Here is a 15,279-nt window from a genome sequence, read left to right on the forward strand (position 1 = left end):
AAGCTAAACGACAGCTGCCCATTACACCAAGGGCACACTCAACCAGAAAGAAAGGTGCTACCATGGCCTTTCTAGGAAACATCCCAATGCAAGAAATATGTAAGGCAGCCACATGGTCTACACCTCACACATTCACCAAGCACTACTGTGTAGACGTGTTATCCGCACAACAAGCCACAGTAGGTCAAGCCGTATTAAGAACATTATTTCAGACTACTTCCACTCCTACAGGCTGATCCACCGCTTTTGGGGAGATAACTGCTTACTAGTCTATGCAAAACATGCGTATCTACAGCGACAGATGCCATCGAACTGAAAATGTCACTTACCCAGTGTACATCTGTTCGTGGCATCAGTCGCAGTAGATTCGCATGTGCCCACCCGCCTCCCCGGGAGCCTGTAGCAGTTTGGAAGTTACCTTCAACTATTTGTATATGTATCATCTCAACCTTAAATAGGTGCATACTTAGTCACTCCATTGCATGGGCACTATTACTACAATTCAACTCCTACCTCACCCTCTGCGGGGAAAAACAATCGAAGATGGAGTTGACGCCCATGCGCAATGGAGACAAAAGGAGGAGTCACTCGGTCCCGTGACTCGAAAGACTTCTTCGAAGAAAAACAACTTGTAACACTCCGGCCCAACACCAGATGGCGAGCTATTGCAAAACATGCGAATCTACTGCGACTGATGCCACGAACAGATGTACACTGGGTAAGTGACATTTTCAATACAGAGCCAACTTCCTACACACTGGGGTCCTGGTTAGCAGGATCCCAGTGAAAAGTCTAAGCACACTGACAACAGGCAAAATGTGTGGGTAACCATGCCAGAAAGAGGGACTTTCCTACAGTAACTCACTAACTCCTTGTGAACACCTGAGGTAGATCCAATACTTTACCATTGACTCTACAGCGCCAAGGAGAGCCATCATCACTGATACTTCTAAATGCAGATTCCTCAGTTTTTAGGGGTCCCCCTTCCCCAAAATATTGCTCCCATGTGGCAAATGTACACGCCACCACCTGTACGCTCACATAATTTGTGGATCCGGCTTTCTGCTTATCTTTCTTGTTTTACAGGAGTTCAAAATTGTGTTCTTCAAACCGGTGGGCTAGGGAAATGTCCACGCTCCCTACTCATTCTTGGTGCTGTTTTAGACAGTTTCAGCTTCTGCATCCAACAATGGCAAGCAGAGCTTCTCCTGATTAAGCAGTTGACTTTCACTGCAGAAGTGGTTCTGTGAGATGGGTGTAGAGCAGTTGGGGGGGGAGATGTTGGACTTTTTTTTTTTTTTATAGCAGATTCTAGTACTTTAGTTGACTAAGCACCACAGGATGTGTTGTGTTTTTTTTTTTTTTTTTTTTTTTTTTTTTTTTTTTTTTTTTTTTTACTAGCACAATACTGATTTTTGTTTTCCAATCACACAGAAGTGCTTAAAACAGTATATGATGGTGATGCAGATGAACTGACGGTAAAGCGTTATGTGGAAAATAAAGAGAAGCCTGGAGCTCTGTGGCATATTTATGCGGCTAAGGATACAGAGAAGATCAGGAAGTTCCTTAAAAAGGTGAGGATTACAATCATGCCAGTCAGATGGGAGATTGCATCACATGATGAAGAAAACATGTTTTTTTATCTGAAGGCTCTCTGACATGTAAGTGAATAAGAATAGTGTACGTCAGCTGAGCATCCTGTGACTTCATGTAAAATTGAGTGTTTTTGGGTTCATGATAGAGCTTTTGACTTCAATCTGTATGGATTTAGGACTTCTAGAAGTTAAAATAAGTTGTATATGAGATCTTGGAGGAACTACTTTGCAGCCAGTAAGGAAGGTAATGAGTAAATACGAACAACAATGGCCAAGTGGGTCTCTGGCTTCCATAAATATTGAAGTTAGACTACAGAGGGATAACATTAATGTGTGTATTTGAATACAGTGCAAGTGTTAGTAGCTTCAGAAGGTGGTGCTTAACCAACCACATTGTGTCTTCATGGTTGTCTAAACCTGCAGCTGATGTAAATTTGGTCTGCCCTGGTGTAAGAAATGCCTCCTTGGCATGGTTACCCCCTGACTTTTTGCCTTTGCTGATGCCAAGTTATGATTTGAAAGTGTGCTGAGGCCTGCTAACCAGGTCCCTGCACCAGTGTTCTTTCCCTAACCTGTACCTTTGTCTCCACAATTGGCACATCCTGGCATCGTGGGTAAGTCCCTTGTAACTGGTACCCCTGGTACCAAGGGCCCTGATGCCAGGGAAGGTCTCTAAGGGCTGTAGCATGTCGTTCGATGGCATCTGTCGCTGTAGATACGCATGTTCTGCAATAGCTCGCCATCTGGTGTTGGGCCGGAGTGTTACAAGTTGTTTTTCTTCGAAGAAGTCTTTCGAGTCACGGGACCGAGTGACTCCTCCTTTTGTGTCCATTGCGCATGGGCGTCGACTCTATCCTCGATTGTTTTTTTTCCGCCATCGGGTTCGGACGAGTTCCTGTCGCTCCGAGTTTCGGAACGGAAAATTAGCTAATTTCGGAAGATTTTCGTCGGTATTGTTGCGTTCGGGATCGGCGTACTTAGATTCCACACCGCTTCGAAGATCGGAGAGCTCCGGTGCCCTTCGGGGTAGTTTTTTCGATCCTCCGTCGGGGCCTGGTCGGCCCGACCGCGTGCTGAAGAACGCCGATGGAACGGACCCCGTTCCGTTTCTGCCCCAAATGCCACAATAAATACCCCTACACAGACCAACACTTGGTCTGCAACCTGTGCCTGTCACCTGAGCACAGCGAAGACACCTGCGAGGCCTGTCGTGCGTTCCGGTCCCGAAAAAAACTCCGAGACCGTCGAGCCAGAAGACTTCAGATGGCGTCCGCTCCGACAGCCCAACGGGAGTTCGAGGAACAAGAAGAGGAAGGTACCTTCTCGATCCAAGACTCAGACTCCGAAGGATTCGACGATACACAAACCGTGAGTAAGACGTCGAAATCCACTCAAAGGAACATTTACAAGGCCCAGGGGACGCCACTGCCACCAGGCCATGGCTCGACCCATAAAATCGGTGACCGACCGTCGGCACCGAAAAAGGCCCAAACAGTGCCGAGATCGTCCGACTCCGGTCGAGACACCGGCACGCAGCCTTCTCGGGACCGAGAAAGTGCTGGAGACAAGCCTCGACACCGAGATGCCGGTGTGGACACGGCTCGACGCCGAGACAGCGGCACCGAAACAGATCGACGCCGAGAGGTTTCGGCCCCGAAAAGGAAAAAAGTCACCTCGGAGCCGAAAAAACACGCAGACAAAGTTTCGATGCCGAAACAGACTGCAAGCGACCCAGCTTCAGGCTCTTATACAGAAGAGCACTCGCTAACCTCCCAAATGCAGAAGCATAGGTTTGAGGAAGAGCTACAAGCAACTGATGTGGACCATACGCAAAAGCGTATCTTCATTCAGCAGGGGACAGGAAAAATAAGCACCCTTCCCCCCATTAGGAGAAAGAGAAGGTTGGAGTTCCAGACGGAACAAACACCACAACCAAAAGTGGTGAAAAGAGTTACACCACCACCCTCTCCTCCGCCCGTGATTAACGTTTCACCAGCACAAACTCCATCACACTCCCCAGCTCACACCACCATGAGCCAGGGTGACCAAGATCAGGACGCATGGGACCTATATGACGCCCCAGTGTCAGATAACAGTCCGGAGGCATACCCTACAAAGCCATCTCCACCAGGAGACAGCACCGCGTACTCTCAAGTGGTGGCTAGAGCAGCACAATTTCACCACGTAAGCCTCCACTCAGAACAGGTCGAGGATGATTTCTTATTCAACACACTCTCCTCCACCCACAGCTCAAACCAAAGCCTGCCTATGCTCCCTGGTATGCTCCGGCACGCAAAAGACATCTTTAAGGAGCCGGTCAAAAGTAGGGCAATCACACCAAGGGTGGAAAAAAAGTATAAGCCGCCTCCTACGGACCCGGTTTTCATCACTACACAGCTGCCACCAGACTCTGTTGTTGTAGGAGCAGCTAGGAAAAGGGCCAACTCTCTCACATCTGGAGATGCACCACCCCCAGATAAAGAAAGCCGCAAGTTCGATGCAGCTGGTAAGAGTCGCAGCACAAGCTGCAAACCAGTGGCGCATCGCGAACTCCCAGGCACTACTTGCGCGCTATGACAGAGCCCACTGGGACGAGATGCAACATCTCATTGAACATCTGCCCAAGGACTTACAAAATAGGGCAAAACAAGTGGTTGAAGAGGGACAGACCATCTCCAACAACCAGATACGCTCCTCCATGGACGCTGCAGATACAGCTGCACGGACAATTAATACATCTGTGTAGGAAGTTGGCTCTGTATGTGCTATTTCAAAGTAAGGAATAGCATGCACAGAGTCCAAGGGTTCCCCTTAGAGGTAAAATAGTGGTAAAAATAGATAATACTAATGCTCTATTTTGTGGTAGTGTGGTCGAGCAGTAGGCTTATCCAAGGAGTAGTGTTAAGCATTTGTTGTACATACACATAGACAATAAATGAAGTACACACACTCAGAGACAAATCCAGCCAATAGGTTTTTTTTTATATAGAAAAATATCTTTTCTTAGTTTATTTTAAGAACCACAGGTTCAAATTCTACATGTAATATCTCATTCGAAAGGTATTGCAGGTAAGTACTTTAGGAACTTCAAATCATCAAAATTGCATGTATACTTTTCAAGTTATTGACAAATAGCTGTTTTAAAAGTGGACACTTAGTGCAATTTTCACAGTTCCTAGGGGAGGTAAGTATTTGTTAGATTAACCAGGTAAGTAAGACACTTACAGGGCTTAGTTCTTGGTCCAAAGTAGCCCACCGTTGGGGGTTCAGAGCAACCCCAAAGTCACCACACCAGCAGCTCAGGGCCGGTCAGGTGCAGAGTTCAAAGTGGTGCCCAAAACACATAGGCTAGAATGGAGAGAAGGGGGTGCCCCGGTTCCGGTCTGCTTGCAGGTAAGTACCCGCGTTTTCGGAGGGCAGACCAGGGGGGTTTTGTAGGACACCGGGGGGGACACAAGCCCACACAGAAATTTCACCCTCAGCAGCGCGGGGGCGGCCGGGTGCAGTGTAGAAACAAGCGTCGGGTTTGTAATGGAAGTCAATGGGAGATCTCGGGATCTCTTCAGCGCTGCAGGCAGGCAAGGGGGGGGATTCCTCGGGGAAACCTCCGCTTGGGCAAGGGAGAGGGACTCCTGGGGGTCACTTCTCCAGTGAAAGTCCGGTCCTTCAGGTCCTGGGGGCTGCGGGTGCAGGGTCTCTCCCAGGTGTCGGGACTTAGGATTCAGAGAGTCGCGGTCAGGGGAAGCCTCGGGATTCCCTCTGCAGGCGGCGCTGTGGGGGCTCAGGGGGGACAGGTTTTGGTACTCACAGTATCAGAGTAGTCCTGGGGTCCCTCCTGAGGCGTCGGATCTCCACCAGCCGAGTCGGGGTCGCCGGGTGCAGTGTTGCAAGTCTCACGCTTTTTGCGGGGAGCTTGCAGGGTTCTTTAAAGCTGCTGGAAACAAAGTTGCAGCTTTTCTTGGAGCAGGTCCGCTGTCCTCGGGAGTTTCTTGTCTTTTCGAAGCAGGGGCAGTCCTCAGAGGATGTCGAGGTCGCTGGTCCCTTTGGAAGGCGTCGCTGGAGCAGGATCTTTGGAAGGCAGGAGACAGGCCGGTGAGTTTCTGGAGCCAAGGCAGTTGTCGTCTTCTGGTCTTCCTCTGCAGGGGTTTTTCAGCTAGGCAGTCCTTCTTCTTGTAGTTGCAGGAATCTAATTTTCTAGGGTTCAGGGTAGCCCTTAAATACTAAATTTAAGGGCGTGTTTAGGTCTGGGGGGTTAGTAGCCAATGGCTACTAGCCCTGAGGGTGGGTACACCCTCTTTGTGCCTCCTCCCAAGGGGAGGGGGTCACAATCCTAACCCTATTGGGGGAATCCTCCATCTGCAAGATGGAGGATTTCTAAAAGTCAGAGTCACCTCAGCTCAGGACACCTTAGGGGCTGTCCTGACTGGCCAGTGACTCCTCCTTGTTGCTTTCTTTGTTCCCTCCAGCCTTGCCGCCAAAGTGGGGGCCGTGGCCGGAGGGGGCGGGCAACTCCACTAAGCTGGAGTGCCCTGCTGGGCTGTGACAAAGGGGTGAGCCTTTGAGGCTCACCGCCAGGTGTCACAGCTCCTGCCTGGGGGAGGTGTTAGCATCTCCACCCAGTGCAGGCTTTGTTACTGGCCTCAGAGTGACAAAGGCACTCTCCCCATGGGGCCAGCAACATGTCTCTGGTGTGGCAGGCTGCTGGAACTAGTCAGCCTACACAGACAGTCGGTTAAGTTTCAGGGGGCACCTCTAAGGTGCCCTCTGGGGTGTATTTTACAATAAAATGTACACTGGCATCAGTGTGCATTTATTGTGCTGAGAAGTTTGATACCAAACTTCCCAGTTTTCAGTGTAGCCATTATGGTGCTGTGGAGTTCGTGTTTGACAGACTCCCAGACCATATACTCTTATGGCTACCCTGCACTTACAATGTCTAAGGTTTTGTTTAGACACTGTAGGGGTACCATGCTCATGCACTGGTACCCTCACCTATGGTATAGTGCACCCTGCCTTAGGGCTGTAAGGCCTGCTAGAGGGGTGGCTTACCTATACTGCATAGGCAGTGAGAGGCTGGCATGGCACCCTGAGGGGAGTGCCATGTCGACTTACTCGTTTTGTCCTCACTAGCACACACAAGCTGGCAAGCAGTGTGTCTGTGCTGAGTGAGAGGTCTCCAGGGTGGCATAAGACATGCTGCATCCCTTAGAGACCTTCCTTGGCATCAGGGCCCTTGGTACTAGAAGTACCAGTTACAAGGGACTTATCTGGATGCCAGGGTCTGCCAATTGTGGATACAAAAGTACAGGTTAGGGAAAGAACACTGGTGCTGGGGCCTGGTTAGCAGGCCTCAGCACACTTTCAATTGTAAACATAGCATCAGCAAAGGCAAAAAGTCAGGGGGCAACCATGCCAAGGAGGCATTTCCTTACAATCTGTAACTATCAGAAGGCATGCATGGCTCCGAACGTCTGGATTTAAACCAGAGATTCAACAAGCAGTTCTCAATATGCCTTTTAATGAAAAAGAACTGTTCGGTCCAGAAGTGGACACAGCGATTGAGAAACTCAAAAAAGATACAGACACTGCCAAAGCCATGGGCGCACTCTACTCCCCGCAGAGCAGAGGGAATTACAGCACATTCCGTAAAACGCCCTTTCGAGGGGGGTTTCGGGGTCAAAGCACACAAGCCAGCACCTCACAAGCCACACCGTCCAGTTAGCAGGGACAGTATAGAGGAGGTTTTCGGGGACAATATAGAGGAGGGCAATTCCCTAGAAATAGAGGGAGATTTCAAAGCCCCAAAACCCCTACTACTAAACAGTGACTCACATGTCACTCACCCCCTCCACACAACACCAGTGGGGGGAAGAATAGGTCATTATTACAAAGCATGGGAGAAAATCACTACAGACACTTGGGTTCTAGCAATTATCCAACATGGTTATTGCATAGAATTTCTACAATTCCCTCCAAACATACCACCAAAAGCACAAAATCTAACAACACACCATTCCAATCTCCTGGAGATAGAAGTGCAGGCACTATTGCAAAAGAATGCAATCGAATTAGTGCCAAACACACAAATAAACACAGGAGTTTACTCACTGTACTTTCTGATACCAAAGAAGGACAAAACACTGAGACCAATCCTAGACCTCAGAGTAGTGAACACTTTCATCAAATCAGACCACTTCCACATGGTCACACTACAAGAAGTATTGCCATTGCTAAAACTACACGACTACATGGCAACTTTAGACCTCAAGGATGCTTATTTCCATATACCAATACACCCATCGCACAGGAAATACCTAAGGTTTGTATTCAAAGGAATACATTACCAATTCAAGGTACTGCCTTTCGGATTAACAACCGCACCAAGAGTCTTTACCAAATGTCTAGCGGTAGTCGCTGCACACATAAGAAGGCAGCAAATACATGTGTTCCCATATTTGGACGACTGGCTAATCAAGGCCCATTCGTTCATACAGTGCTCAAATCACACAAATCAGATCATACAAACCCTCTTCAAACTCGGGTTCACCGTCAACTTTACAAAATCCAACATTCTGCTGCGCAAGGTACAACAATACCTAGGAGCCATAATAGACACATCAAAGGGAGTAGCCACTCCAAGTCCACAAAGAATTCTAAATTTCAACACCATCATACAACGCATGTATCCAACACAAAAGATACAGGCAAAGATGGTATTACAACTCCTAGGCATGATGTCTTCATGCATAGCCATTGTCCCAAACGCAAGACTGCACATGAGGCCCTTACAACAATGCCTAGCATCACAGTGGTCTCAAGCACAGGGTCACCTTCTAGATCTGGTGTTAATAGACCGCCAAACTTACCTCTCGCTTCTCTGGTGGAACAACATAAATTTAAACAAGGGGCGGCCTTTCCAAGACCCAGTGCCACAATATGTAATAACAACAGATGCTTCCATGACAGGGTGGGGAGCACACCTCGATCAACACAGCATACAAGGACAATGGAACGTACATCAAACAAAACTGCATATCAATCACCTAGAACTTCTAGCAGTTTTTCAAGCACTAAAAGCCTTCCAACCAATAATAGTTCACAAATACATTCTCGTCAAAACAGACAACATGACAACAATGTATTATCTAAACAAGCAGGGGGGGACGCACTCCACGCAGTTAAGCCTGCTAGCACAAAAAATTTGGCATTGGGCAATTCACAACCAAATTCGCCTAATAGCACAGTTTATACCAGGGATCCAAAATCAACTCGCAGACAATCTCTCTCGAGATCATCAACAGGTCCACGAATGGGAAATTCACCTCCAAATTCTGAACACTTATTTCAAACTCTGGGGAACACCTCAGATAGACTTGTTTGCGACAAGGGAGAACGCAAAATGCCAAAACTTCGCATCCAGATACCCACACAAACAATCCCAAGGAAATGCCCTATGGATGAACTGGTCAGGGATATTTGCTTACGCTTTTCCTCCTCTCCCTCTCCTTCCTTACCTGGTAAACAAACTCAGTCAAAGCAAACTCAAACTCATATTGATAGCACCAACTTGGGCAAGGCAACCCTGGTACACAACGCTGCTAGACCTATCAGTGGTACCCTGCATCAAATTGCCCAACAGGCCAGATCTGTTGACACAGCACAACCAAAAGATCAGACACCCAGATCCAGCATCGCTGAATCTAGCAATCTGGCTCCTGAAATCCTAGAATTCGGGCACTTACAACTTACCCAAGAATGTATGGAAGTCATAAAACAGGCCAGAAGGCCATCCACCAGGCACTGTTATGCAAGTAAATGGAAGAGGTTTGTTTGCTACTGCCATATTAATCAAATACAACCATTACACACAACTCCAGAACATGTAGTGGGTTACTTGCTTCACTTACAAAAATCTAACCTAGCTTTCTCTTCCATTAAAATACACCTTGCAGCAATTTCTGCATACCTGCAGACTACCTATTCAACTTCCCTATATAAGATACCAGTCATTAAAGCATTCATGGAGGGCCTTAGGAGAATTATACCACCAAGAACACTACCTGTTCCTTCATGGAACCTAAATGTTGTCCTAACTAGACTTATGGGTCCACCTTTTGAACCCATGCACTCCTGCGACATACAGTTCCTAACCTGGAAGGTGGCATTTCTCATCGCCATTACTTCCCTAAGAAGAGTAAGCGAGATTCAGGCGTTTACAATACAGGAACCTTTTATACAACTACACAAAAATAAAGTCGTCTTAAGGACCAATCCTACATTTTTGCCAAAGGTTATTTCACCGTTCCATCTAAATCAAACAGTGGAACTTCCAGTGTTCTTTCCACAGCCAGATACCGTAGCTGAAAGGGCGCTACATACATTAGATGTCAAAAGAGCATTGATGTATTACATTGACAGAACAAAAAACATCAGAAAGACTAAACAACTCTTTATTGCATTTCAAAAACCTCATGCAGGAAACCCAATTTCAAAACAAGGTATAGCCAGATGGATAGTTAAATGCATCCAAATCTGCTACCTTAAAGCTAAACGACAGCTGCCCATTACACCAAGGGCACACTCAACCAGAAAGAAAGGTGCTACCATGGCCTTTCTAGGAAACATCCCAATGCAAGAAATATGTAAGGCAGCCACATGGTCTACGCCTCACACATTCACCAAGCACTACTGTGTAGACGTGTTATCCGCACAACAAGCCACAGTAGGTCAAGCTGTATTAAGAACATTATTTCAGACTACTTCCACTCCTACAGGCTGATCCACCGCTTTTGGGGAAATAACTGCTTACTAGTCTATGCAGAACATGCGTATCTACAGCGACAGATGCCATCGAACTGAAAATGTCACTTACCCAGTGTACATCTGTTCGTGGCATCAGTCGCAGTAGATTCGCATGTGCCCACCAGCCTCCCCGGGAGCCTGTAGCAGTTTGGAAGTTACCTTCAATTATTTATATATGTATCATCTCAACCTTAAATAGGTGCATACTTAGTCACTCCATTGCATGGGCACTATTACTACAATACAACTCCTACCTCACCCTCTGCGGGGAAAAACAATCGAGGATAGAGTCGACGCCCATGCGCAATGGACACAAAAGGAGGAGTCACTCGGTCCCGTGACTCGAAAGACTTCTTCGAAGAAAAACAACTTGTAACACTCCGGCCCAACACCAGATGGCGAGCTATTGCAGAACATGCGAATCTACTGCGACTGATGCCACGAACAGATGTACACTGTGTAAAGAAATGGCTCCCTGTTGCAGTTACCCCCCACTTTTTGCCTGATACTGATGCTGACTTGACTGAGAAGTGTGCTGGGACCCTGCTAACCAGGCCCCAGCACCAGTGTTCCTTCACCTAAAATGTACCATTGTATCCACAATTGGCACACCCTGGCATTCAGATAAGTCCCTTGTAACTGGTACTTCTAGTACCAAGGGCCCTGATGCCAAGGAAGGTCTCTAAGGGCTGCAGCATGTCTTATGCCACCCTAGAGACCCCTCACTCAGCACAGACACACTGCTTACAAGCCTGTGTGTGCTAGTGAGAACAAAATGAGTAAGTCGACATGGCACTCCCCTCAGGGTGCCATGCCAGCCTCTCACTGCCTATGCAGTATAGGTAAGACACCCCTCTAGCAGGCCTTACAGCCCTAAGGCAGGGTGCACTATACCATAGGTGAGGGTACCAGTGCATGAGCATGGTACCCCTACAGTGTCTAAACAAAACCTTAGACATTGTAAGTGCAGGGTAGCCATAAGAGTATATGGTCTGGGAGTCTGTCAAACACGAACTCCACAGCACCATAATGGCTACACTGAAAACTGGGAAGTTTGGTATCAAACTTCTCAGCACAATAAATGCACACTGATGCCAGTGTACATTTTATTGTAAAATACACCCCAGAGGGCACCTTAGAGGTGCCCCCTGAAACTTAACCGACTATCTGTGTAGGCTGACTAGTTTTAGCAGCCTGCCACGAACCGAGACATGTTGCTGGCCCCATGGGGAGAGTGCCTTTGTCACTCTGAGGCCAGTAACAAAGCCTGCACTGGGTGGAGATGCTAACACCTCCCCCAGGCAGGAATTGTCACACCTGGCGGTGAGCCTCAAAGGCTCACCTCCTTTGTGCCAACCCAGCAGGACACTCCAGCTAGTGGAGTTGCCCGCCCCCTCCGGCCAGGCCCCACTTTTGGCGGCAAGGCCGGAGAAAATAATGAGAAAAACAAGGAGGAGTCACTGACCAGTCAGGACAGCCCCTAAGGTGTCCTGAGCTGAAGTGACTCTAACTTTTAGAAATCCTCCATCTTGCAGATGGAGGATTCCCCCAATAGGGTTAGGATTGTGACCCCCTCCCCTTGGGAGGAGGCACAAAGAGGGTGTACCCACCCTCAGGGCTAGTAGCCATTGGCTACTAACCCCCCAGACCTAAACACGCCCTTAAATTTAGTATTTAAGGGCTACCCTGAACCCTAGAAAATTAGATTCCTGCAACTACAAGAAGAAGGACTGCCCAGCTAAAAACCCCTGCAGCGGAAGACCAGAAGACGACAACTGCCTTGGCTCCAGAAACTCACCGGCCTGTCTCCTGCCTTCCAAAGATCCTGCTCCAGCGACGCCTTCCGAAGGGACCAGCGACCTCGACATCCTCTGAGGACTGCCCCTGCTTCGAAAAGACAAGAAACTCCCGAGGACAGCGGACCTGCTCCAAGAAAGGCTGCAACTTTGTTTCCAGCAGCTTTAAAGAACCCTGCAAGCTCCCCGCAAGAAGCGTGAGACTTGTAACACTGCACCCGGCGACCCCGACTCGGCTGGTGGAGACCCGACACCTCAGGAGGGACCCCAGGACTACTCTGATACTGTGAGTACCAAAACCTGTCCCCCCTGAGCCCCCACAGCGCCGCCTGCAGAGGGAATCCCGAGGCTTCCCCTGACCGCGACTCTCTGAATCCAAAGTCCCGACGCCTGGGAGAGACCCTGCACCCGCAGCCCCCAGGACCTGAAGGACCGGACTTTCACTGGAGAAGTGACCCCCAGGAGTCCCTCTCCCTTGCCCAAGTGGAGGTTTCCCCGAGGAACCCCCCCCTTGCCTGCCTGCAGCGCTGAAGAGATCCCGAGATCTCTCATAGACTAACATTGCGAACCCGACGCTTGTTTCGACACTGCACCCGGCCGCCCCCGCGCTGCTGAGGGTGAAATTTCTGTGTGGACTTGTGTCCCCCCCCGGTGCCCTACAAAACCCCCCTGGTCTGCCCTCCGAAGACGCGGGTACTTACCTGCAAGCAGACCGGAACCGGGGCACCCCCTTCTCTCCATTCTAGCCTATGTGTTTTGGGCACCACTTTGAACTCTGCACCTGACCGGCCCTGAGCTGCTGGTGTGGTGACTTTGCGGTCGCTCTGAACCCCCAACGGTGGGCTACCTTGGACCAAGAACTAAGCCCTGTAAGTGTCTTACTTACCTGGTTAACCTAACAAATACTTACCTCCCCTAGGAACTGTGAAAATTGCACTAAGTGTCCACTTTTAAAACAGCTATTTGTGAATAACTTGAAAAGTATACATGCAATTTTGATGATTTGAAGTTCTTAAAGTACTTACCTGCAATACCTTTCGAATGAGATATTACATGTAGAATTTGAACCTGTGGTTCTTAAAATAAACTAAGAAAAGATATTTTTCTATACAAAAACCTATTGGCTGGATTTGTCTCTGAGTGTGGGTACCTCATTTATTGTCTATGTGTATGTACAACAAATGCTTAACACTACTCCTTGGATAAGCCTACTGCTCGACCACACTACCACAAAATAGAGCATTAGTATTATCTATTTTTACCACTATTTTACCTCTAAGGGGAACCCTTGGACTCTGTGCATGCTATTCCTTACTTTGAAATAGCACATACAGAGCCAACTTCCTACACACTGGGTAAGTGACATTTTCATTATGCCACCCTGGGGACCCCTCACTCAGCACAGACACACTGCTTGCCAGCTTGTGTGTGCTGGTGGGGAGAAAATTACTAGGTCGACATGGCACTCCACTCAGGGTGCCATGCCAACTTCACACTGCCTATGGCATAGATAAGTCACCCCTCTAGCAGGCCTTACAGCCCTAAGGCAGGGTGCACTATACCATAGGTGAGGGCATAGGTGCATGAGCACTATGCGTCTACAGTGTCTAAGCAAAACCCTAGACATTGTAAGTGCAGGGTAGCCATAAGAGTATATGGTCTGGGAGTCTGTCATGCACGAAGTCCTCAGCACCATAATGGCTACACTGAAAACTGTGAAGTTTGGTATCAAACTTCTCAGCACAATAAATGCACACTGATGCCAGTGTACATTTTATTGTGAAATACACCCAGAGTGCATCTTAGAGATGCCCCCTGAAACCATACCCGACTACCAGTGTGGGCTGACTAGTTTTAGCAGCCTGCTACACACCAGACATGTTGCTGGCCACATGGGGACAGTGCCTTTGTCACTCTGTGGCTAGTAACAAAGCCTGTACTGGGTGGAGGTGCTTCTCACCTCCCCCTGCAGGAACTGTAACACCTGGCGGTGAGCCTCAGAGGCTCACACCCTTTGTTACAGCACCCCAGGGCACTCCAGCTAGTGGAGTTGCCCCGCCCCTCCGGCCACGGCCCCACTTTTGGGCTCAAGGCCGGAGGAGATAATGAGAAAAACAAGGAGTCGTCACTGGCCAGTCAGGACAGCCCCTAAGGTGTCCTGAGCTGAGGTGACTCTGACTTTTAGAAATCCTCCATCTTGCAGATAGAGGATTCCCCCAATAGGATTAGGGATGTGCCCCCCTCGCCTCAGGGAGAAGGCATAAACAGGGTGTAGCCATCCTCCGGGCTAGTAGCCATTGGCTACTAACCCCCCCCCCCCCCCCCCCCCCCCCCCCCCCAGACCTAAACACACACTTAAATTGAGTATTTAGGGGCTCCCAGAACACAGCAAGAGATTCCTGCAACCTAAGACGAAGAAGGACTGCTGAGCTGAAAAACCTGCAGAGAAGACGGAGACACCAACTGCTTTGGCCCCAGCTCCATCGGCCTGTCTCCCCACTTCTAAAGACACTGCTCCAGCGACACGTTCCACAGGGTCCAGCAACCTCTGAAGCCTCAGAGGACTACCCTGCATCTAGAGGGACCAAGAACTCCCAAGGACAGCAGCTCTGCTCCACAAAGACTGCAACTTTGCAACAAAGAAGCAACTTTGAAACAACACACGTTTCCCGCCAGAAGCGTGCGACTTTGCACTCTGCACCCGACGCCCTCGGCTCGACTTGTGGAGAACAAACACCACAGGGAGGACTCCCTGGCGACTACGAGACCGTGAATAGCCGGAGTTGACCCCCCTGAGCCCCCACAACAACGCCTGCAGAGGGAATCCCGAGGCTCCCCCTGACCGCGACTGCCTGCTTCAAAGACCCGATGCCTGGTAAAGACACTGCATCCACAGCCCCCAGGACCTGAAGGAACCGACCTCCAGTGCAGGAGTGACCCCCAGGTGGCCCTCTCCCTTGCCCAGGTGGTGGCTACCCCGAGGAGCCCCCCCCCTTACTTGCCTGCATCGCTGAAGAGACCCCTTGGTCTCCCATTAAATCCTATTGCGAACCCGACGCCTGTTGGCACACTGCACCTTGCTGCCT

At 49.1% G+C, this 15,279-nt stretch overlaps 1 protein-coding gene across 1 annotated transcript in view; it reads left to right on the forward strand.

Moving 5' to 3' along the window:
• Positions 1 to 15,279, forward strand: part of KDM3A (lysine demethylase 3A) — a 280,805-nt gene that overhangs the window by 233,425 nt on the left and 32,101 nt on the right. The window contains exon 23 of the mRNA XM_069204391.1: positions 1,435 to 1,574. Within this exon, the coding sequence (XP_069060492.1) occupies positions 1,435 to 1,574 (140 nt within the window). The remainder of the gene's footprint in view (positions 1 to 1,434; positions 1,575 to 15,279) is intronic.

This window comes from Pleurodeles waltl, chromosome 1_2 (genome assembly GCF_031143425.1).
Source record: "Pleurodeles waltl isolate 20211129_DDA chromosome 1_2, aPleWal1.hap1.20221129, whole genome shotgun sequence".
In the NCBI taxonomy this organism is placed as follows: Eukaryota; Metazoa; Chordata; class Amphibia; order Caudata; family Salamandridae; genus Pleurodeles; species Pleurodeles waltl.